Source organism: Stenella coeruleoalba, assembly GCF_951394435.1.
Source record: "Stenella coeruleoalba genome assembly, chromosome: 3".
NCBI classification, from domain to species: domain Eukaryota; kingdom Metazoa; phylum Chordata; class Mammalia; order Artiodactyla; family Delphinidae; genus Stenella; species Stenella coeruleoalba.
The window spans coordinates 32,074,473-32,100,447 of record NC_137148.1 but is presented as its reverse complement, the minus strand read 5'-3'; the positions used below and the strand labels follow the sequence as shown (position 1 = coordinate 32,100,447).

The 25,975-nt window shown below is 37.4% G+C and overlaps 1 protein-coding gene across 4 annotated transcripts in view; it reads left to right on the top strand.

Moving 5' to 3' along the window:
* Positions 1-25,975, top strand: part of RICTOR (RPTOR independent companion of MTOR complex 2) — a 127,678-nt gene that overhangs the window by 63,484 nt on the left and 38,219 nt on the right. For all 4 annotated transcript variants that reach the window (XM_079915671.1, XM_079915672.1, XM_079915670.1 and 1 more), the window contains exons 9-15: positions 10,635-10,702; positions 13,592-13,659; positions 21,821-21,903; positions 22,981-23,068; positions 23,798-23,888; positions 24,001-24,067; positions 24,214-24,294. In XM_079915671.1, the coding sequence (XP_079771797.1) occupies positions 10,635-10,702; positions 13,592-13,659; positions 21,821-21,903; positions 22,981-23,068; positions 23,798-23,888; positions 24,001-24,067; positions 24,214-24,294 (546 nt within the window). The remainder of the gene's footprint in view (positions 1-10,634; positions 10,703-13,591; positions 13,660-21,820; positions 21,904-22,980; positions 23,069-23,797; positions 23,889-24,000; positions 24,068-24,213; positions 24,295-25,975) is intronic.

Here is a 25,975-nt window from a genome sequence, read left to right as displayed (position 1 = left end):
GATTTTTGTTCTGTAACCTACTAGCTTTATGATTTGGGGCAAGTTATTAGCCTCTCTTGGACCCATTTTTTCCTAGGTAAAATAAAAGTCATGATTTTTACCTTAAAGAATTATTGTGAAGAATAAATACTATAATAATAATAGTAGTAGTAGTAATAGCAGCAACTAACACTCTTGTAAAGCTTATAATGAGTTAGGCAATATTTCCAGGTGCTTTACATATATTCATTCTAATCTACATAAATGTTGTATTTAGTACCTGGCACATAATAAGTATTCAATAAATACTGATTGCCTTGGATATTAATCATTATCATCTTCTACTTTATCATTATCTTCATCCTAGAGTCTGCTGTTACAAGAATATTGTCCTTAGTTTTATTAATTATATTTATAAATTTTCACTCTAACTTGATAACTTTGGTTTGTCTTTTCCACCTACAAAGGAGCTATTTTCATTGCTACTGTCTCGTTAGGCCCAAATCTTTCTTCTGTTAAAAAAAAAAAAATCCCTTTTAAAATCTACCCTGGCTTCTATTTCTATAATCTGTAATATATTTTGACCTCACACAGGAAAAAAAAAAGGTACATTTAATATGATAATGTTATTAGAATAGGCAGTCAGTAAGGATTGTAAAATTGTAATTTTAATTTTTTATAGTAAATTTTAAAAACAACGTATTTTTTAAACTTCAGAGTAGGATAGTGTAGTTCATAGCATCTGCTATGGAAAACTAGAAAAGTTGAATAATTATGGAAATCATATATTTAAAGCAGTATAGAGCTGTGAAAGCAATAAGGACCAGAGGGAGTGAAAAATCTAGAGATGCCCTTGGGGGCACTGTAGATTTAGGCCACAGGCTAGAGGTTAAGAATATGACCTAGGCCTAGGTAGAAGACCAGACTATTTGGCAGGCGAATGTGTATGTGGAGTGACAAGCCTAGAGATGTGAGAAGCCCGCAGATCAAGTCTGATTTACCCTTCTAGAAGTTTGCTGAGATAAGAATCTGTGGAGAGCAGAAGTTAAAATGTTTCCACTGAGGAAAACACAGTGGAATAGGCTATGGTCTCCTGTGCATAGGACACAGAGGCTTCCCAGGAAGGGGGTTCATGGGCAGAAGTGGAAAGACCTCTAAGAAGTAGTGAATTTACACTGATTATATGCAGTTGCTTTTTTTTTCCCTGGGGTCACTTACTGATCAGGACATAATTAGAAGTTGAAAATCCAGGTACGCTTTTCCTAGGACCTGAAAAATCAGAACAGCTTTTGGCAGTTATGTAGTATTCAAGTAACAAACTGGGTATTTCATAGCCGATTTCCTGTTCTTGACATGTCCCAAATTCGGAAGTAATTGTGGATGAGTGCCTAAAGATCTAAGTTCAAAACTTCTGAAGTGTGTAGAAAAAATCCCCAATTTCTCACTGCTAAGGAGAAAAAAAAAAAAAACTTGCTAAAGTCTCTTGAAAGTTTTGGAGATCCATACTTTAGAAACACAAGAAAACCAGGGGTACACTCAAATCTTAACAAAATTGCAGCATAGTTTAACTCAGTTGGTGACTAGGATAAGCTCATCAGTCCCTTTAATCTACCTGACTAACAGAGGAAAGGATAAACCGTCTCTGATGGAGATAACATCACTTGGAACCTTTAATAAAATTTACAATGTCTAACATTCAGTCAGAAATATGATTGAGTGTCATACAAAAAGACATGAATATGTAACTGAAAACTCAAAAGAAAAGAAATTCCATGTCTACAGGTGATCCAGATGTTACAGCTAGAGGGAAAAGACTTTAAAACAAGCATGATTAACTTGTTAAGGAAAATGGAGAAGAAGAAAATAGATGAAATAATGGAGAATTTCACCATATAATTGCAGTGTGCAAAATGAATCAAATGGAACTAGTGCAGAAAAATATAAAACCTGAAATTCTGAACTCAGTGAAATTAAAAATCCATTTTGGATGAGAAGATATCATTAGTAAATTGAAATAAAAGTCAATAAAAATATCAAGTAAAACATGGGGGGCAGGGGAAGAGAAAGGAAATGAACATAACAAAAGGGATAAAACATAATTGTTGTCTTTGGAGAAGAGAGAGAAAATGAGCAGAAGCAGATATCCAAAGAAGCAGTGGTCAAAACTTTTGTTTCTAAAACTGATGAAACTTCATAAAGCTCAGAAAACTCAAGATAATACAAAGAAAACAACATGTACACACATCATGGTAAGGTTGTCAAAAACCAAGATAAATAAAAATCTTAAAATCAGCTTGAGATAAAAGACTCTACTTTCAAAGGAACAACTCTGACAGCTGATTTCCCAACAGAAATAATGGAACCAGAAGACAGTAGAATGGCATATTTAGAGTGCAGAAAGAAAATAATGTCAACCTACCTAGAGAAAATGTCTTTCAAAAACAAAGGTAAAATAAAGATTTTATAGACTAAAGAAAAATGACCCAAGGAAATTTAAAGAAACACTATTCTTTCTTCGATTCCTTGCCTTTATGTCATGAAGACAGTAAAGCAGCCTATGGTGAGGCACACGTGGGAAGGAACTGAGACCTTTTGCCAACAATTAGCACGTTGTGAGTAAACCATCTTGAAGCAGATTCTACAGCTTCAGTCAAGTCTTGAGATGACTGCAGCCCTGATCAATATTTTGACTACAACTTTATGAGGCACCCTGAGCCATAACTGCACAATTAAACTCTTCTAGATTCCTGACTCACAGAAACATTGTGAGATAATAAATATTTATTGTTTTTTAACAAATGAGACAGAGTACAGGAAGATGGTGGAAGAGTAAAACATGGAGATCACCTTCCTCTGCACAGATACACCAGAAATATATCTACACGTGGAACAACTCCTACAGAACACCTACTGAACGCTGGCAGAAGACCTCAGGCCTCCCAAAAGGCAAGAAACCCCCCACGTACCTGGGTAGGGCAAAAGAAAAAAGAATGAACAGAGACAAAAGAATAGGGATGGGACCTGAACCAGTGGGAGGGAGCTGTGAAGGAGGAAAGGTTTCCACACACTAGGAAGCTCCTTCGCAGGTGGAGACTGTGGGTGGGGGAGGGGGCAAGCTTCGCAGCCGCGTAGGAGAGTACAGCAAGAGGGATGTGGAGGGCAAAGCGGTGAGATTCCCGCACAGAGGATCAGTGCCGACTGGAACTCACCAGCCTGAGAGGCTTGTCTGCTCACCCGCCGGGGCGGGCAGGGCTGGGAGCTGAGGCTCGGGCTTTGGTCGGAGCGCAGGGAGAGACTGGGGTTGGCGGCGTGAACACAGCCTGCAGGGAGTTAGTGGACCATGGCTAGTCAGGAGGGAGTCCGGGAAAAAGTCTGGACGTGCCGAAGAGGCAAGAGACTTTTTCTTCCATCTTTGTTTCCTGGTGCGCGAGGAGACGGGATTAAGAGCGCTGCTTAAAGGAGCTCCAGAGACAGGCGCGAGCCGCGGTTAACAGCGCGGAAACCAGAGACGGGCATGAGACGCTAAGGCTGCTGCTGCCGCCAACAACAAGCCTGTGTGCGAGCACAGGTCACTCTCCACACCTCCCTTCCGGGCAGCCTGTGCACCCCGCCACTGCCAGGGTCCCGGGATCCAGGGACAACTACCCCGGGAGAACGCACGGCACGCCTCAGGCTGGTGCAACGTCACGCCGACGTCTGCTGCCACAGGCTCGCCCCACATCCGCACCCTTCCCTCACCTCGGCCTGAGTGAGCCAGAGCCCCCGAAGCAGCTGCTCCTTTAACCCCATCCTGTCTGAGTGAAGAACAGATGCGCTCCGGCGACCTACATGCAGAGGCAGGGCCAAACCCAAAGCTGAACCCTGGGAGCTGTACAAACAAAGAAGAGAAAGGGAAATCTCTCCCAGCAGCCTCAGAAGCAGCAGATTAAAGCTCCACAATCAACTTGATGTACCCTGCATCTGTGGAATATATGAATAGGCAATGAATCATCCCAAATTGAGGAGGTGGACCTTGAGAGCAAGATTTATGATTTTTTCCCCTTTTTCCTCTTTTTGTGAGTGTGTACGTGCATGCTTCTGTGTTAGATTTTGTCTGTGTAGCCTTGCTTTCCCCAGTTGTCCTAGGGTTCTATCTGTCCTTTTTGTTTTCCTTTTTAAAAACATTTTTTTCTTAATAATTATTTTTTATTTTAATAGCTTTATTTTATTTTATCCTTTTTCTTTCTTTCTCCTTTCTTTCTTTCTTTTCTTCCTGCCTCCCTCCCTTTCTCTCTCTCTCTCTTGCTTTCTTTCTTTCTTATTTTTTCTCCCTTTTATTCTGACCCGTGTGGATGAAAGGCTCTTGGTGCTGCAGCCAGGAGTCAGTGCTGTGCCTCTGAGGTGGGAGAGCCAACTTCAGGACACTGGTCCACGAGAGACCTCCCAGCTCCACATAACATCAAACGGTGAAAATCTCCCAGAGATCTCCATCTCAACACCAGCACCCAGCTTCACTCAACGACCAGCGAGCTACAGTGCTGGACACCCTATGCCCAACAACTAACAAGACAGGAACACAACCCCACCCATTAGCAGAGAGGCTGCCTAAAATCATAAGTCCACAGACACCCCAAAACACACCACCAGACGTGGACCTGCCCACCAGAAAGACAAGATCCAGCCTCATTCACCAGAACACAGGCACTAGTCCCCTCCACTAGGAAGCCTACACAATCCACTGACCCAACTTTAGCCACTGGGGACAGACACCAAAAACAACGGGAACTACGAACCTGCAGTCTGCAAAAAGGAGACCCCAAACACAGTAAGATCAACAAAATGAGAAGACAGAAAAACACACAGCAGATGAAGGAGCAAGATAAAAACCCACCAGACCTAACAAATGAAGAGGAAATAGGCAGTCTACCTGAAAAAGAATTCAGAATAATGATAGTAAAGATGATCCAAAATCTTGGAAACAGAATAGAGAAAATGCAAGAAACATTTAACAACGACCTAGAAGAACTAAAGATGAAACAGGCAACGATGAACAACACAATAAATGAAATTAAAAATACTCTAGATGGGAAAAATAACAGAATAACTGAGGCAGAAGAACGGATAAGTGACCTGGAAGATAAAATAGTGGAAATAACTACTGCAGAGCAGAATAAAGAAAAAAGAATGAAAAGAACAGAGGACAGTCTCAGAGACCTCTGGGACAACATTAAACGCACCAACATTCGAATTATAGGGGTTCCAGAAGAAGAAGAGAAAAAGAAAGGGACTGAAAAATATTTGAAGACATTATAGTTGAAAACTTCCCTAACATGGGAAAGGAAATAGTTAATCAAGTCCAGGAAGCACAGAGAGTCCCATACAGGATAAATCCAAAGAGAAACATGCCAAGACACATATTAATCAAACTGTTAGAAGTTAAATACAAAGAAAACGTATTAAAAGCAGCAAGGGAAAAACAACAAATAACACACAAGGGAATCCCCATAAGATTAACAGCTGATCTTTCAGCAGAAACTCTGCAAGCCAGAAGGGACTGGCAGGACATATTTAAAGGGATGAAGGAGAAAAACCTGCAGCCAAGATTACTCTACCCAGCAAGGATGTCATTCAGATTTTATGGAGAAATTAAAACCTTTACAGAGAAGCAAAAGCTGAGAGGGTCCAGCATCACCAAACCAGCTTTACAACAAATGCTAAAGGATGTTCTCTAGTAGGCAAGAAACACAAGAGAAGGAAAAGACCTACAATAACAAACCCAAAATAATTAAGAAAATGGGAATAGGAACATACATATCGATAATTACCTTAAATGTAAATGGATTAAATGCTCCCACCAAAAGACACAGACTGGCTGAATGGATACAAAAACAAGACCCATATATATGCTGTCTACAAGAGACCCACTTCAGACCTAGAGACACATACAGACTGAAAGTAAGGGTATGGAAAAAGATACTCCATGCAAATGGAAACCAAAAGAAAGCTGGAGTAGCAATTCTCATATCAGACAAAATAGACTTTAAAATAAAGAGTATTACGAGAGACAAAGAAGGAGAGTACATAATGATCAAGGGATCGATCCAAGAAGAAGATATAACAATTGTAAATATTTATGCACCCAACATAGGAGCCCCTCAATACATAAGGCAAATACTAACAGCCATAAAAGGGGAAATCGACAGTAACACATTCATAGTAGGGGACTTTAACACCCCACTTTCACCAATGGACCGATCATCCAAAATGAAAATAAATAAGGAAACACAAGCTTTAAATGATACATTAAACTAGATGGACTTAATTGATATTTATAGGACATTCCGTCCAAAAATAACAGAATACACATTTTTCTCAAGTGCTCACGGAACATTCTCCAGGATAGATCATATCTTGGGTCACAAATTAAGCCTTGGTAAATTTTAGAAAATTGAAATTGTATCAAGTATCTTTTCCGACCACAGCACTATGAAACTAGATATCAATTACAGGAAAAGATCTGTAAAATGTACAAACACATGGAGGCTAAGTAATACACTATTAATAACGAAGTGATCACTGAAGAAATCAAAGAGGAAATTAAAAAATACCTAGAAACAAATGACAATGGAGACATGACAACCCAAAACCTATGGGGTGCAGCAAAAGCAGTTTTAAGAGGGAAGTTTATAGCAATACAATCCTACCTTCCGAAACATCCCGAATATACAACCTAACCTTGTACCTAAAGCAATTAGAGAAGGAAGAACAAAAATAACCCAAAGTTAGCAGAAGGAAAGAAATCATAAAGATCAGATCAGAAATAAATGAAAAAGAAATGAAGGAAACGATAGCTAAGATCAATAAAACCAAAAGCTGTTTCTTTGAGAAGATAAACAAAATTGATAAACCATTAGCCAGACTCATCAAGAAAAAAAGGGAGAAGACTCAAATCAATAGAATTAGAAATGAAAAAGGAGAAGTAACAGCTGACACTGCAGAAATAAAAAAGATCATGAGAGATTACTACAAGCAACTGTATGCCAATAAAATGGACAACCTGGAAGAAATGGACAAATTCTTAGAAATGCACAACGTACCAATACTGAATCAGGAAGAAATAGAAAATATGAACAGACCAGTCACAAGCACTAAAATTGAAACTGTGATTAAATAACTTCCAACAAACAAAAGCCCAGGACCTGAAGGCTTCCCAGGCAAATTCTATCAAACATTTAGAGAATAGCTAACACCTATCCTTCTCAAACTCTTCCAAAATATAGCAGAGGGAGGAACACCCCCAAACTCATTCTACGAGGCCACCATCACCCTGATACGAAAACCAGACAAGGATGTCACAAAGAAAGAAAACTACAGACCAATATCACTGATGAACATAGATGCAAAGATCCTCAACAAAATACTAGCAAACAGAATCCAACAGCACATTAAAAGGGTCATACACCACGATCAAGTGGGGTTTATTCCAGGAATGCAAGGATTCTTCAATATATGCAAGTCAATCACTGTGATACACCATATTAACAAATTGAAGGAGAAAAACCACATGATCATCTCAGTAGATGCAGGGAAAGCTTTCGACAAAATTCAACACCCATTTATGATAAAATCCCTGCAGAAAGTAGGCATAGAGGGAACTTTCCTCAACATAATAAAGGCAGTATATGACAAACCCACAGCCAATATCGTCCTCAGTGGTGAAAAACTGAAAGCATTTCCACTAAGAACAGGAACAAGACAAGGTTGCCCACTCTTACCACTCTTATTCAACATAGTTTTGGAAGTTTTAGCCACATCAATCAGAGACGAAAAGGAAATGAAAGGAATCCAAATCGGAAAAGAAGAAGTAAAGCTGTCACTGTTTGCAGATGACATGATCCTATACATAGAGAATCCTAAAGATGCTACCAGAAAACTACTAGAGCTAATCAATGAATTTGGTAAAGTAGCAGGATACAAAATTAATGCACAGAAATCACTTGCATTCCTATACACTAATGATGAAAATCTGAAAGTGAAATCAAGAAAACACTCCCATTTACCATTGCAACAAAAAGAATAAAATATCTAGGAATAAACCTACCTAAGGAGACAAAAGACCTGTATGCAGAAAATTATAAGATACTGATGAAAGAAATTAAAGATGATACAAATAGATGGAGAGATATACCATGTTCTTGGATTGGAAGAATCAACATTGTGAAAATGACTCTACTACCCAAAGCAATCTACAGATTCAATGAAATCCCTTTCAAACTACCACTGGCATTTTTCAGAGAAGTAGAAAAATAAATTTCACAGTTTGTATGGAAACACAAAAGATCCCGAATAGCCAAAGCAATCTTGAGAACGAAAAACAGAGCTTGAGGAATCAGGCTCCCTGACTTCAGACTATGCTACAAAGCTACAGGAATGAAGACATAATGGTACTGGCACAAAAACAGAAAGATAGATCAATGGAACAGGAGAGAAAGCCCAGAGATAAACCCATGCACATATGGTCACCTTATCTTTGATAAAGGGAGGCAGGAATGTACAGTGGAGAAAGGACAGCCTCTTCAATAAGTGGTGCTGGGAAAACTGGACAGCTACATGTAAAAGTATGAGATAAGATCACTCCCTAACACCATATGCAAAAATAAGCTCAAAATGGATTAAAGACCTAAATGTAAGGCCAGAAACTATCAAACTCTTAGAGGAAAACATAGGCAGAACACTCTATGACATAAATCACAGCAAGATACTTTTTGACCCACCTCCTAGAGAAATGGAAATAAAACCAAAAATAAACAAATGGGACCTAATGAAACTGCAAAGCTTCTGCACATCAAAGGAAACCATAAACAAGACCAAAAGACAACCCTCAGAATGGGAGAACATATTTGCAAATGAAGCAACTGACAAAGGATTAATCTCCAAATTTGCAAGCAGCTCAATAACAAAAAAACAAACAACCCAATCCAAAAATGGGCAGGAGACCTAAATAGACATTTCTCCAAAGAAGATATACAGACTGCCAACAAACACATGAAAGAATGCTCAACATCATTAATCATTAGAGAAATGCAAATCAAAACTACAATGAGATATCATCTCACACCAGTCAGAATGCAAAAAATCTAGAAACAATAAATGCTGGAGAGGGTGTGGAGAAAAGGGAACACTCTTGCACTGCTGGTGGGAATGTGAATTGGTTCAGCCACTATGGAGAACAGTATGGAGGTTCCTTAAAAAACTACAAATAGAACTACTATATGACCCAGCAATCCCACTGCTGGGCATATACCCTGAGAAAACCATAATTCAAAAAGAGTCATGTACCAAGATGTTCATTGCAGCTCTATTTACGATAGCCAGGAGATGGAAACAACCTAAGTGTCCATCATTGGATGAATGGATAAAGAAGATGTGGCACATATATACAATGGAATATTACTCAGCCATGAAAAGAAACAAAATTGAGCTATTTGTAATGAGGTGGATGGACCTAGAGTCTGTTATACAGAGCGAAGTAAGTCAGAAAGAGAAAGACAAATACCGTATGCTAACACATATATATGGAATTTAAGCAAAAAAAATGTCATGAAGAACCTAGGTGTAAGACAGGAATAAAGACACAGACCTACTAGAGAATGGACTTGAGGATATGGAGAAGGGGAAGGGTAAGCTGTGACAAAGTGAGAGAGTGGCATGGATATATATACACTACGAAACGTAAAATGGAAAGCTAGTGGGAAGCAGCCGCATAGCACAGAGAGATCAACTCGGTGCTTTGTGACCACCTAGAGGGGTGGCAGGGAGGGACACGCAAGAGGGAAGAGATATGGGAACATATGTGTATGTATAACTGATTCACTTTGTTATAAAGCAGAAACTAACACACCATTGTAAAGCAATTATGCTCCAATAAAGATAATAAAAAAAAAAATGAGACAGACTCAAAGGAAGGTTAAAGTGAATCCTTAAAAGGAAAGTGATCCGAGACAAACAAGGAAATGCAGGAAGGAATGAAGCGTGGCAAAAAACGTACACATGACAAAATGTAAAAGACTACTCATTGTCTAAAACGATATTTGTAATGTCTTAGGTATTTTAAATCATTTTAAAATTAAAATTCAGGCCACAGTAATGCAGTCAGCACAAGGCTGGGCCAGGGGGGTTGGTAAATGAGATACAGTGGTTTAAGTTCTAAAATGAGTGAGCCTAACAGTGTTGCTATATACAAGGACAATACACGAAAATAATTTGGATTTCCTTATACTAGTAAGAATGTTCAGAAATAGGCAAAACAAGTCATAGTGTTAGAAATCAGGATAGTAGTCCTGTGGTGAGAACGAATGGGAGAATAAGGAGGCTTTGAGGATTATAGGGAACGTGCTTAGTTTGAGAAAATCCATCAAACCTCACATTCATGATTTGTGCACTGCTTAATATGTATGTTAAACGTCAGTTTAGAAGTTCAGAAATTCAGTTTGTACATTTAAAAAAATCACTCAAATATATTCCTTGATGATGAGTTTGAAGAAATAAGTCTCTCAAGCAGTGTACCCAGTTAGAGATACAGAGAAGTGGAATTAATTTTAGCTTGTTACAGGAAGAATACATTTTATAATAAGGACTCTTTTTCTTCTTCTTTTTTTGCCTTTTCTTTTTATTAGCGAATTTTAGCACCCTATACTGATTTTCACTACAGACATAGTCCAGATACAGCTGAAGGACAGCTTAAGTAAGTACCATGCGTGTTACTGTTAAAACTTTTAGATTTGCCTGATTGTACGTAGAGCCAGAGAAAAATGAGTTTAAGTAAATTTCCTATTTCATGGAGTTATAGTTCTCTCATAATTAGCTGTGGTTTAAAAAATTAAAAGTAAGCATCGGGAAATTTAAAGACTTGGAATTAGTTTCTTATTTTAAAAAATGTAAGATATGTAGGAGTAGAAACCTCGATCTTTAATAATTTTTCTATTGTACATGTTTTTAGCACAATTACATTGAAAGACTAAAAGAATTAATTGTGAGTAGAATGAAGAGCGGCCTAAATTGAGTAAGCAGAAAAATATACTGTGTAGAATTTTGAGAGTAAGGTTCATAGGGAGGTAAGAGGAGATAGAGTAAAGATTATTTTCTAGAAATGAGGCAGGATAATTTTCAGTTTTTCTGGAGAGAAATGCACATGTTCACTAGGTATTCTGGGATAACTATATTTAAATTGATTTATGGATCAAATAATGAACTTGTTGGTGAAGATTTTGCCGCTGACACAGTTCCAATAAATATGCTATCAGGTGTAGCATAGTAGGATTGTTGGATTGTAGACACACTTATTTTGAGAGATAGTATGTTTTTAAAATTCCTCACTAAGTTTGGGAATATTGTGAAATGGGCATATTTTTGTTGTTTTTCATTTTTCTCCTGAATTAAAAATAGTGGTTTCATATCTTTAATCACCTCCATCACTGTGGACTCATTGCATGCTAACATATCATGACCTGAGCTAAGAAATTAGAATAGTCATTCTCTGTTTAAGACTTCTCAGACCTTATTCTTGCTAACTAAGTTATGAATTGGGATTCTTAAGCCCCTTTCTTGGCTTCTCCTATCACACTTGGGCATGCTCTTTATTGATGAAGAATGTATGCATTTTCTATTGCTGCATGACAAATGACTACAAATATAGCAGCTTAAAATAACATCAGTTTATTAGTTCACAGTTCAGTAGGTCAGAGGTCTGGCGTGGTTCTTATCTGGAAGTTCTGGTGAAGAAGCCATTTATTTCTGGGCTCACTCAGATTGTTGGCAGAATTCACTTCCTTGCTATTGTACAACTGAAGTTCCTGTTTTCTTGCTGACTGTCAACTGGGGCCTACTCTCAGCTTCTAATGACCACCCTCTTTTCCTGGCACATGGTACTCTCCATCTTCAAACACAGCAGGAATTCCTTGAATCTTTGTGCTTTGAATCTCTCTGACTTTTTCTTCTGCTTCCAGCTAGAGAAAGCTCTCCAGTTCGATCAAGCCTACCAGATGATCTCCGTATCTTAAGGTCTGCCGGGCTATATAACATAAACATAATCACAGTCATGGCAATGATATCATATTCACAGGGATCCAGGGATTAAGACCTAGAATCTTGAGAGGATAGGGGCATTTTTAGAATTCTGCCTACCAGAATAAGCAAGAGACGAACCTGGATATTTTTTAGAGTTGAGGAGGGGGGAGTACATTCCACCAAAATCCTTTCTTTTCTGTTTGGTTCAATACTTTGCTTTCCTTAAGTTTCTGGAGTATGGGCAGTTTCTGGAGCATGAGTACATTATAGCTAGGGAATAAGGAAATGGGTGTTTTTTTTTTTTTTTTACAATACTACTAATTTATCAAATAGGTTAGAGATTGGATTACCAGGCAAACAGTATAAGTATGTCACAAACATTTTTAAGAGAAGGAGCACCAAAAGCTTAATCACACAGTTGTCTGATTCTCATTTCTTCCACCAACCCCCCTCCCCATTTTAGTTTCTGTTATAGTGTCATGTTGATTAGTACCACAGAGCTTAGTGTGGTTGGTTTGTATGTGTGGGGGATGTTTTTAACTTTCATTTCTCTTTTGTAAACTATCTGCTTGCTTACCATTCTTCAATTTGATTTTCTGTCATTGTTCTTTATCCCTTCTGTTTTTTTCTTTCCCAGTTCTCTGGATTTCTGTATTCTCACAACTGTTAAGAACTTTAACATTAGGGAAGTAAAAAAGATGGCACAGAAAAAAAAATGGACTGTTTACAGGGTAGAGATGGTTGAGGTGGCATAAATAAAGAGTACAAGGTTGCTATTAAGTATTAAAACTGGCCGTAGACCATATATGGAATATGTTTAACAATGTAAGTAATACTGTTGGTTAATTAATTGTCATAAACTATTACATAGAAGGGAACAAGTGAGATGATTGGATACCAATTATAAAAGAAGAAAGTAGCTGGTAGTAGGCCCCAGCTGACAGAAAGAAAACAGAAACCTCAGTTGTATAACACCAAGGAAGTGAATTCTGCCAACAACCTGAATGAGCTTAAAAATGGATCAATGATAATATCTAGTTATTTAATAATATCTCGGTGAATATCTGAGTTGTTGAGCTTGCTTGGTAGAAATGCTCAAATAAATTTGGGACAAGATTTTTGAAGTAAAGAGAATACATGTCGTAAAAGTAAGAGGTTTATGTGGTAATTTTCTTTGCTAAGGGGCAGTATTTTGACAGAGATGCTTATTAAGCAGGCTGGTGTTGTCTCTAATGCTCAATTAAAGGTGTTAATGAGCTACCTAAGAATAGTTTTCAGAAAGAGCAGGAAAAGAAGAACTCAGTGGGAAAGCGGAATTTATAATTTGTTTTAAAAGATATTGTGAATTTTAAATGGGGGGACGCGTGATCAGTACATAACTGGGTAATTTGCTTTGAGGTAGATCTGATCTTTATTTTCTTTTAATATATTGTTGAATTTCCTATGTAAATATTTAAATGTTAAGTAATGATAGCTCTTATTCTGATATAGTGGTAGGAAAAACTCACTTTTTATTTTAACATTTAATTTCTTTGACACCCCCCCGCCCCCCCACCTCACCCAACAGAGAAGACAGAGAAGCAAGGTTTCTAGCAAGTAAAATGGGAATCATAGCAACATTCCGGTCATGGGCAGGTAAGTTCCTCTGTGCTGCTTTATAACATCCAATAAGAAAAGCTTGGCTATTTTTTCAAATGTTAAATTATTATTGTAGCATCTGCTTTAGATGTTAACCTAGTCTTTCTTTATATGTTATCATTAGAACCAAGAGGGGTTTGTACACAAGTCTTAAAATTGACCATTTGTAAGTCAATATGCTAATGATAACCTGGGCATTAAAATAAACTTAAACAAGATCTATACCAAAAAAAATTTTTAAGAGTGTTAGTTGAATATGTAACTAAAGTTTGTTCCTAAAAATGTAATGTAGAATGTCATAAATACCAAATAAGCAAGATAGGCCATTAGTAATCCCAAATTACATTCTTTTTCATTATGGTTTATTACAGGATGTTGAATATAGTTCCCTCTACTATATAGTAGGACCTTGTTGTTTATTTTATATATAGTAGTGTGTATCTGTAAATCCCAAACTCCTAATTTATCACTCCCCCACTCCCTTTCCCCTTTGATAACCATAAGTTTGTTTTCCCTGTCTGTGAGTCTGTTTCTGTTTCACAAATAAGTCCATTTGTATCATATTTTAGATTCCACATATAAGTGATATTGTATGGTATTTGTCTTTCTGTCTGACTTACTTCACTTAGTATGATGATAATCTCTAGGTCCATCATGTTGCTGCATATGGCATTATTTCATTCTTTTTATGGCTGAGTAATATTTCATTGTGTGTGTGTGTGTGTATCTCACATCTTTATCCATTCATCTGTTGATGGACATTTAGATTGCTTCCATGTCTTGGCTATTGTAAATAGTGCTTCAGTGAACATTGGGGTGCATGTATCTTTTATTTATTTATTTAAATTTATTTATTTTCATGTTTTCTTTTTTTTGAATTTTATTTTATTTTTTTATATAGCAGGTTCTTATTAGTTATCTATTTTATACATATTAGTGTATATATGTCAGTCCCTCTCGCAATTCATCCCCTCCCCGCCCCACTTTTCCCCCCTTGGTATCCGTACGTTTGTTCTCTACATCTGTGTCTCTATTTCTGCCTTGCAAACTAGTTCATCTGTACCATTTTTCTAGATTCCACATATATGCGTTAATATACAATGTTTGTTTTTCTCTTTCTGACTTACTTCACTCTGTATGACAGTCTGCATGTATCTTTTCAAATTAGAGTTTTCTCTGGTTATATATCCAGGCATGGGATTGCAGGATCATGTGGTAACTCTACTTTTAGTTTTTAAAAAAACCTCCATACTGTTTTCCATAATGGCTGCACCAATTTACATTCCCACCAACAGTGTAGGAGGGTTCCTATTTCTCCACAACCTCTCCAGCATTTATTATTTGTAGACTTTTTAATGATGGCCATTCTGACTGGTGTGGGGTGATACCTCATTGTAGTTTTGATTTGCATTTCTCTAATAATTAGTGATGTTGAGCATCTTTTCATGTGCCTATTGGCCATCTGTATGTCTTCTTGGGAGAAATGTCTATTTAGGTCTTCTGTCCATTTTTTGATTGGGTTGCTTCTTTTTTTGTTATGAGTTGTATGAGCTGTTTGTATATTTTAGAAATTAATCCCTTGTTGGTTGCCTAATTTGCAAATATTTTCTCCCACTCCATAGGTTGTCTTTTCATTTTGTTTATGGTTTCCTTTGCTGTGCAAAAGCTTATAAGTTTCATTAGGTCCCATTTGTTTATTTTTGCTTTTCTTTTCTTAAAATTTTTATTGGAGAATAGTTGATTTACAGTATTGCATTAGTTTCAGGTGTACAGCAAAGTGAATCAGCTATACATATATCCACTTTTTTTTTTTTTTTTTTTTTTTTTTTGCGGTACACGGGCCTCTCACTGTTGTGGCCTCTCCTGTTGCGGAGCACAGGCTCCGGACACGCAGGCTCAGCGACTATGGCTCACGGGCCCAGCCGCTCCGCGGCATGTGGGATCTTCCCGGACCGGGGCACGAACCCGTGTCCCCTGCATCGGCAGGCGGACTCTCAACCACTGCGCCACCAGTGAAGCCCTTTTTTTTTTAGATTCTTTTCCCATGTAGGCAATTACAGAGTATTGAGTAGAATTCCCTCTGCTATATGGCAGCTTATTATTAGTTATGTATTTTATATGTAGTTGTGTGTATATGTCAGTCCCAATCTCCCAGTTTATCCCTGCCCCACTCTTATCCCCTTGTAACCATAAGTTTGTTTCCTACATCCATGACTCTACTTCTGTTTTTGTAAGTTCATTTGTAACCCCCTTTTTTTTCTAGATTCCACATATAAGCGATATCATATATTTGTCTGTGTCTGACGTACTTCACTCAGTATGATAATCTGGATTCATCCCTGTTGCTGCAAATGGCATTACTTTGTTCTTTTTTTATTGCCGGTAATATTCCACTGTATATATGTACCATGTTTCCTTTATCCATTCCTCTGTTGTTGGACATTTAGGTTGCTTCCATGTTCTGCCTATTGGAAATAGTGCTGCAGTGAACATTGGGGTGCATTCCTTTACACTAACAATGAAAGATCAGAAAGAGAAATTAAGGAAACAATCCCATTTACCATCGCAACATAAAGAATAAAATACCTAAGAATAAACCTACTTAAAGAGGCAAAAGACCTGTACTCAGAAAACTGTAAGATATTGATGAAAGAAATGAAAGGTGACACAAACACATGGGAAGATATACCATGTTCTTGGATTGGAAGAATCAATATTGTGAAAATAACTATACTCCCCAAAGCAATCTACAGATTCAGTGCAATCCCTATCAGATTACCAATGACATTTTTCATGTAACTAGAACACAAAATCCATATGAAAACATAAAAGACCTGAATAGCCAAAGCAATCTTGAGAAAGAAAAATGGAGCTGGAGGAGTCAGGCTCCCTGACTTCATACTATACTACAAAGCTACAGTCATCAAAACAGTATGGGACTGGCATAAGAACAGAAATATAGATCAATGGAACAGGATAGAAAGCCCAGAAATAAACCCACTCACCTATGGTCAATTAATCTATGACAAAGGAGGCAAGAATATACAATGGAGACAAGACAGTCTCTTCAATAAGTGGTGCTGGGAAAACTGGACAGCTACATGTAAAAGAATGAAATTAGAACACTCCCTAACACTCCCAAATGGATTAAAGACTTAAATGTAATGCTGGACACTATAAAACTCTTAGAGGAAAACATAGGCAGAACACTCTTTGACATAAATCACAGCAAGATCTTTTTTGATCCACCTCCTAGAGTAATGAAAATAAAAACAAAAATAAATGCGATCTAATTAAACTTAAAAGTGCACAGCAAAGGAAACCATAAACAAAACAAAAAGACAATCCTCAGAATGGGGGAAGATATTTGCAAATGAAGCAACCGACAAGGGATTAATCTCCAAAATATATAAACAGCTCATGCAGTTCAGTATCAGAAAACCAGATAACCCAATCAGAAAATGGGCAAAAGATCTAAATAGACATTTCTCCAAAGAAGGCATACAGATGACCAAAAAGCACATGAAAAGATGCTCAATATCACTAATTATTGGAGAAATGCAAATCAGAACTACAGTGAGGTATCACCTCACACTGATCAGAATAGCCCTCATTAAAAAGTCTACAAATAGGGCTTCCCTGGTGGCGCAGTGGCTAGGAGTCCTCCTGCCAGTGCAGGGGACACGGGTTCGGGCCCTGGTCCAGGAGGATCCCACATGCAACAGAGCAACTGAGCCCGTGCGCCACAGCTACTGAGCCTGCGCTCTAGAGCCCGCGAGCCACGACTCCTGAAGCCTGCGCGCCTGGAGCCAGTGCTCTGCAACTAGAGAGGCCACCGCGATGAGAAGCCCTTGCACCACAACGCAGAGCAGCCCCCGCTCGCCGCAACTAGAGAAGGCCCGCGCGCAGCAATGAAGACCCAACGCAGCCAAAAATAAATAAAATTAATAAATAAAATTTTAAAAAAAGTCTACAAATAATAAAGCCTAGAGAGGGTGTGGAGAAAAGGGAACCCTCTTGCACTGTTGGTGGGAATGTAAATTGGTACAGCCACTGTGGAGAATGGTATGGAGGTTCCTTAAAAAACTAAAAATAGAACTACCATATGACCCAGCAATCCCACTACTGGGCATATACCTGGAGAAAACCATATTTTTGCTTTTATTTCTATTGCCTAGTAGTCCAGTATTTCTTGAAAAGAGGGATTATACATGTTTTACCTTTCCATGGAATAAAAAGCAAACATTTTTCTTAAAATAATACCAGCACTAAATGTGTTATTTTGTATTAATGATTACCTCTTCTTTTTTAAAAAAAAATGTATTATTTAATTTTTGGCTGCATTGTCTTCGTTGCTGCATGCAGGTTTTCTCTAGTTGTGGCGAGCAGGGGCTACTCTTTGTTGTAGTGCCCGGGCTTCTCATTGCGGTGGCTTCTCTTGTTGCAGAGCACGGGCTCTAGGCACACGCCTCAGTAGTTGTGGCACGTGGGCTCAGTAGTTGTGGCTTGTGGGCTGTAGAGCGCAGGCTCAGTAGTTGTGGTGCATGGGCTTAGTTGCTACGCAGTGTGGGGGATCTTCCCAGACCAGGGCTCGAACCCGTGTCCCCTGCTTTGGCAGGTGGATTCTTAACCACTTCGCCACAAGGGAAGCCAACCTTTTCCTTCTTGACTTTGCAGAATAATTTAAGGGATAGCATACAAAGGAGTATAGCAATAAATAGAACAGGAAAATTTACTTGAACATTTCTGTATACTTAAGTAACCAGTTAACATCTTTTCCATAAAAATGACTGTCCCAGCCATAGACTATCCCAGCCCTAGCCAATATATGTACAAGGACTTCCTCTGGCCTCTCACATGTTGGTAAAAATCCCAACCTTGCTATACCTCATGACTGCCTTTTTCGCCTTATCCTAATGGACAACCTAGGATTCTATGAGGGCTCAACCATCACACATCGTTTTTTATACTTTACTAGCCTCCACACACTCTTTCAACATAGAAAACCAACACAGTCCTCCTGCCAAGGTTAACTGTCAGTGCCCTTGCCTTAGAAATCACGTGTAACTTTATTTTCTGTAGCTACAGCTACCGTCCTTCACCATTCTTCAGCTTCCTTGCCGTTAAAGTGTTTTCTTTCTTCCCCCCAAGAATGAATTCTGTCCAACTCTGACCACCAGTACAGCCTAGCTACAGTCTTCTCATTCTCCCTACTGTAGACTCTGCTCTCCAGTCACTGTACCTCTAATCTCTGCCAGTCTCTTGTTTCTCTTAAACGTTTTTCTGCTGTGCTTCAGTTTGTCCTAGAGTCCTTTAATGCACTGATCCATCATTAGAAACTTAAAAGGTTGGAGTGTTCTTCCCTTCTATTGAAGTAAGAACTGGAATATTATTCAAGTTAGAATTCTGAAAACATTTTCTCACAAAAATAATTTCCTTAATAGTATTAGAGTCTGTGATACTGTGTTTGGGTTAAATGAGCTTTTGTATGTTTGTAATGTTATTTCTATCATATATTTCAAAATCCAAAAAACTGACTGAAAAATGAACTTTTAGAACACAGTTTCTTCTTGAGTTGCAGGAGCCTGTTTTCCCTATTAGTGCAGACTATGATTGCAGATTATTATCTTAATCTATAATCTCTCAAATTACTGTCAGACATCAAAGTTTGAGAAACACTATTTTGGTATTTTAAGTAAGTCTGTCTATTATGTTTTAGTTTGAATTTTGAACCTAAGTGCAAAGAGAAGATACATATTATTCATAAATATAAATATATGTGCTTAAGTAGAAGTAACAGGGAACTTCAGAATCCTATATGACTTTTTAAAAATGTTTTCCTTTACTTTTAAAAAATGTTTTCCCTAACATTTTATTATCAAAAATTTCAACTATACAGAAAAATTATACAGTGAACACCATATACTCCTACCACTTAGATTTTGCTCTATTTGCTTTATTACATATCTACCCATCTGCCTAGTCCTCTGAGAATTCCAGTCCTCATGTTATTCTAATGCATTTTAAAGAAGTTGCAAAATTAAGTTCTCCTGATTCCTAAACACTTCAGCATGCACATTATTACCTAAATTTCACTATTTGTTCAGGGTTCTTATTTGGTTATTTTTGTTTGTTTCTGAGGTTTTTTTGGGGGGGGGCACTTTGAGGTAAAATTTACCCCTTACAGTGAAATGCACAAATCTTGAGTCTGCAATTTGATGAGTTTTGACAAATGCTTATACCTGTGTATCCAAACTCTTTTTAGGATATAGAACATTACCATCATTGCAGAAAGTTCTCTCATGTCCCTTCCTAGTTAATCCCTGACCCCACTCCTGTAAGAAGCAACCACTGCTCTGTTTATTTTTTATCACAAATCATTTTTGCCTGTTCTGAAACTTCATTTAAGTGGAATCATAGTATATGTATACTTTTGTGTGTAGGCTTTTTTCACTCAACTTAATGATTCTGATTTCACTCAGCATAATGCTACTGATTCATGTTGTATATATCAATAATATGTTCCTTTTTATTGCTGAGTAGTATTCCACTGGGTAAATATATCACTGTGTTTTTAGCCTTCCTCCTGTTAGTGAATACCTGACCTGTTTCCAGTTTTTTTTGTTTTTTTTTTTTGTGGTACATGGGCTTCTCACTGTTGTGGCCTCTCCCATTGCGGAGCACAGGCTCCAGACGCGCAGGCTCAGTGGGCATGGCTCATGGGCCCAGCTGCTCCGTGGCATGTGGGATCTTCCCGGACCGGGGCACGAACCCGTGTCCCCTGCATCGGCAGGCGGACTCTCAACAACTGCGCCACCAGGGAAGCCCCTGTTTCCAGTTTTGATCATTCTAAATAGAGCTACTATGAGCGGCATTGTAAAATTTTTTTTCAGATGTAAGCTTTGTTTCCTTTTGGGTAAATACCAGATAGAATTGCTGAGTCACAGGGTGGATATATGGGTTTTTTTGGGCTGTGTTGGGTCTTCGTTGCTGCACGCGGGCTTTCTCTAGTTGAGCAGGGGCTACTCTTCTTTGCAGTGTGCGGGCTTCTCATTGCAGTGGCTTCTCTTGTTGCAGGGCACAGGCTCTAGGTGCATGGGCTTCATTAGTTGCAGCATGCAGACTTAGTAGTTGCAGCGCTCAGGCTTCAGTAGTTGCGGTGCGTGGGCTCAGTAGTTGTGACGCAGGCTCTAGGGTGCATGGGCTTCAGTAGTTGTGGCACACGGGCTCAGTAGTTGTGTTGCGGGCTTTAGAACACAGGCTCAGTAGTTGTGGCTCACGGGCTTAGTTGATCCACAGCATGTGGGATCTTCCCATACCAGAGCTCGAACCCCTGTCCCCTGCATTGGCAGGCGGATTCTTAACCACTGTACCACCAGGGAAGTCCCGATATATGTTTAGTTGTATGAGAAACTGCAAGACTTTTTCTCAAAATACTGAAGCACTATTTTATACTCCTATCATGTAGGTATGTGAGTTCCAGTTGCTCTACATCCTTGCCAGCATCTGGTGTTATCAGTTTTTAATTTCAGCCACTCTAGTGGGTGTGTGACAGTATCTTATTTTGACTGTAATTTGCATTTCCCCAGTGACTAATGATATTGAACACTTTTGTGTTTATTGGCTACTTACTGATACATATCTTCTTTTGTGACATGGTGTTAATATGTTTAAAATTGTTTGAGTAAATTCTCTCACTTAATATTTTGATCCATTCAGTTTATTTGAAGTCTGTTGGTTATACTCGTCTGTGCATTCGTTAAGTTTGAGACTTAAACTTTTAAAAGGCAAATGCCAAGCAAAGTTTATCAGTTCAGGTTGAGAAAGTGTTAAATAAGCAAGACATTGTCTTATTCTCTCCAATATCCCTGAGAATCACTCATCAGCAAATGGGAATAATAGGCAGTCAGATTCATGAAACCTTTTTGGGTATGAAACAAATAGAAGAAGTAATTTAAAGGATAAAATTATTGATAACCTCTAATTAGTTGGCAAATTCAGAGAATGTTTGAAATATACTATCAATTATGATAATCAAATAGTGTAATAGTGTAATTTAGCATGGAAAAATGTCACATTTTGTATTATGGATACGTTACTATAGAAAATTTTTTTGAAATTCAAATCAGTTATTTTTTTTTCTTTTTATCTTTTTTAGGTATTATTAATTTATGTAAGCCTGGAAATTCTGGGATTCAGTCTCTAATTGGAGTCCTTTGCATTCCAAATATGGAAATAAGGGTAGGTAAAAGTTATGATTGTTTCATTCATGGAGTTTTAGTGGAGGAAATTAATTGGAAAAAGTTTATTTCAGGTAATGCTTTTTCCTCATGAATTGTTAATCTGTATCACAGAGCATTTTAAAAATACATGAATAAATATTTACTACTTAGTTGAACCCTAAGAATATAATATGAATCATTTGAAACACTGCTGTTGTTAGGAAGTAGGGCTGTATTAAAATTAGATTAAAAATATGAAATTAATTATGCTTTATTCAATAAAAAGTGCAAACAATACACAGGGGCATTCTCATTGTAAAAGGTTCAAGCAATATAGAAAAATATACTTAAAAAGTAAATATAGTATTTATGCAACTTATGCCTTCTAACTTGTGTTTTTATATGTTATGAGTAGTAGTGGTTCTGATTAAAATTGGGGTATTTATATCCTTTTTTTAGACATAGTCCTAAGTTATTAGTGTATAGGAATTGCATTAAACAACTAAAACAAATTGAAATTAGAGGAAAAAAATGAACTCTTCATGTGGTTCTTCCTTTTCCTCTTTAATGTTTTTGTTTTAATTTTGTTCAAAGGGACAAAATTTGCCCCTTTGTTTCTTATTGTTAGTAGTAAATATTAGCTAGAGGTGCCTTGCTTAAAATGTGAACTAAAAATAAAAGCATTTAGACCATGGAAGGATGTAATTATAGATGGAAAGGTTCCAATTCAGTTGACTTCTTACTCAGCAAATGGTGAAAGAACATGGTCCTTTGAGTCTGGCCGACTGAGGTTTGACTCCTTTTTTTATTATTTATAGCTCCATGACCTTGGGCAAATTATTTTTAACCTTTAAATGTATTTCTTCATGTGTACAGTGGGGATAATAAAAGATTTATTGACAAGATTACATCATGTATATGTAGTAAGCATTCAGTAGTTATCTCTTCTGTAATATAGGCCTGATAATGGTAGTTTTCTAAAATACAGTAGTTCTGTTTTTATCGATTTTTTAATCTGTGAATAGGACATTTAAAAAATTGCAAACAAAGATTTATTCCATAAAAACAAATGAACTGTATTTATTTGTACTTGCAGCGAGGTCTCCTTGAAGTGCTTTATGATATATTTCGTCTTCCTCTACCTGTTGTGACTGAAGAGTTCATAGAAGCACTGCTCAGTGTAGGTAAGTATTGAAGTGCATTCACTACTCATATATTGTAATTTTTTAAATGGATTATCTAATGGAGACAGAGTTCCTCAAAGGAAAAATACTGAACTAAATATCATTTTCTTACTGCATATTTGTGGCCTGAAATTAATATAAAAATAAAATCTCAGATAAATTTCTAAAAAGAAATTTAAATTTCTTCTCCATCACCCTAGCTTCTGAAACGAGCAGTGAAATTCATAGAAGGATGGACTAAGAAAGGAAGAGAGGAGTTAATAAGAAACCTTATGTGATTCTCACAGTGGATTATTTGATTCTTGTTATTTTATTTTAGCCCAAATGACTCTGAGTCCCTCAGTGAAGGAAGTTAAATCTGTGTTCATTTACATAAATCGTTTTTTTCTGTATGCCTTCTTGAGTCTTTTTTTTTGCGTTACGCGGGCCTCTCACTGTTGTGGCCTCTCCTGTTGCGGAGCACAGGCTCCGGACGCTCAGGCTCAGCGGCCATGGCTCACGGGCCAAGCCGCTCTGTGGCATGTAGGATCTTCCCGGACTGGGGCACGAACCTGTGTCCCCTGCATCAGCAGGCGGACTCTCAACCACTGCGCCACCAGGGAAGCCCTCTTTTTTTTTTTTTTAACGAACGTTTAAGAAAATTATTTGTAGCCTGCTTAGCTGATGGTTATTTGAAGTGTTTCATTGGTATATTATTTTCTTCTAACTATCTAAATTTAACTATTTTAGATCCAGGTAGATTCCAAGACAGTTGGAGGCTTTCAGATGGTTTTGTAGCAGCTGAGGCAAAAACTATTCTTCCTCATCGTGCCAGATCCAGGTAGACTTTAGATATAGAAATAGTTCACATTTATTACAATTACTATTTTTATGTTAAATTTTGTGGTGTATGGAACAATATTTAAATTTTTCTGTGCCATGCTTATTTCCAGGCCAGACCTCATGGATAATTATTTGGCACTGATACTATCAGCATTTATTCGTAATGGGCTTTTAGAGGTAAGAGTTATAAACCTTATTTTATTCTATTTTATTTATTTTATTTTCTCTAACAGAATTCTTTCAGAGCAACAAACATATATGATGCATAATTGTATTCATATATAATATTTTGCAACTATGATATTTTCTTCTTATTTTCAAAGGGTTTGGTTGAGGTGATAACAAACAGCGATGACCATATCTCAGTTAGAGCTACCATCCTTTTAGGAGAGCTTTTACATATGGTAAGTTTAACAACTTCTGATTATGTTTCATACTATTAATGTTTTAATTTATGAAACAGGCTCTTTTAACGACTTACTTTGCATTATCTCAAAAAAATAAGTTTACATTTATTTGAATGTTTATCTTTGCATTACAAAGAACCCTTGATACTTTGTATCTTATATATATATAGGCTAGTTTTTTAAATGGAACAAATATAAAAAATACAGAGAACTGACTATTGCCTTTTTATACTCACTTTTGATGCTGACATTTTGAGTCCTAAAAGTCTTTCTCTTAGAATGACTTCCTACCTAAAAAGCATGAAATTACAAAACTATAGGTATTACTTCAGTCAGCTAAATAGAATTGATATATAATAGTCAGTGCCTGAATTTTAGAAAACTTTGTGGAAAAAAATCTAAACATAACTGCCTCATTAGAACACATACTTCTCTGTAAACTTGTAGGTTTAGGTTTAGAAGGTGGGAATCTGTTTTTCTGGCCACGATTTTATGACATCAGTAACTTCTGGAAACAAGGAGCTAGCAAAGTAATCTGATCATTCTCTACTCCCAGCAGATCAAGCAGTGAGGGTACTCTGATTATTTGCAAATTAGAAATTTATATTTCTGTCACCAATTAGTTAATAAACACTAAATAAAAAGAACCACTTTAAACTCATTAAGTAAACTTATGGCAAATCTTTTAAAATTATGTTATGGTTTATTATTGGCAGAATATTTTTTGTTTTTGTAGTTGTTTTTGGTCCCCTCCATCACCAGGGTTTTTTTTCTACATAGCAGTTGGGCTTTGTGAGTGAGCAAAAGAGAATTAAACAGAGTTTAATGATAACTGTCTTGTTTATCAGTGAATTATTTAGCCACTTGCTCTGTTTTCCTTCAGTCTGTCTATGAGATAATTAAGTAATATTGCAGAATCTCAGGTGTGATTATTTTTATTTTAATTAAGATATCATTTCTGTAAGGATATCAATATCTAGAATTATTTGCCTTTATGTGAAGGAATCTCTTTAATAAATTTCATCCATTCCCTTCCCCCATACACCAGAATTCTGTGATTCCCTTGAAATATAAAAGCTAGTCATTTTGAGTATAGCAGTGTTAGTTCATTGCTTGTTATTCTTATATCTTCTGGCTTCCACATTTAATTAATTTATCTTTATTGGTAGAAAGCAGATTGGGTGGTAGGGCTTCATTTGGAAAGCAGAAGACAAGCTTCTTATTTAAAGATTGTTGGAATATGAGACAAACCTGTTTTGAGAAGGTGGTTTTTAAACCAAAGAAGTCAACTCATAAGTTATGATATTGCATCCAGCATTTTAAATGCTACTTTTTTTTTTTTTTTTTTTTGCGGTACACGGGCCTCTCACTGCTGTGGCCTCTCCCGTTGCGGAGCACAGGCTCCGGACGCGCAGGCTCAGCGGCCATGGCTCACGGGCCCAGCCGCTCCGTGGCATGTGGGATCTTCCCGGACCGGGGCAAGAACCCGTGTCCCCTGCATTGGCAGGCGGACTCTCAACCACTGCGCCGCCAGGGAAGCCCTAAATGCTACTTTTAACATAACATTATAACACTGGATCCAAGTTTTGACATATAGTCCTTTTAGATTATTTAAGAAGTGAGTTTAATTGGGTACCACTTAAAATTATAATTTAATGTTATAATAAAGGATGTATGA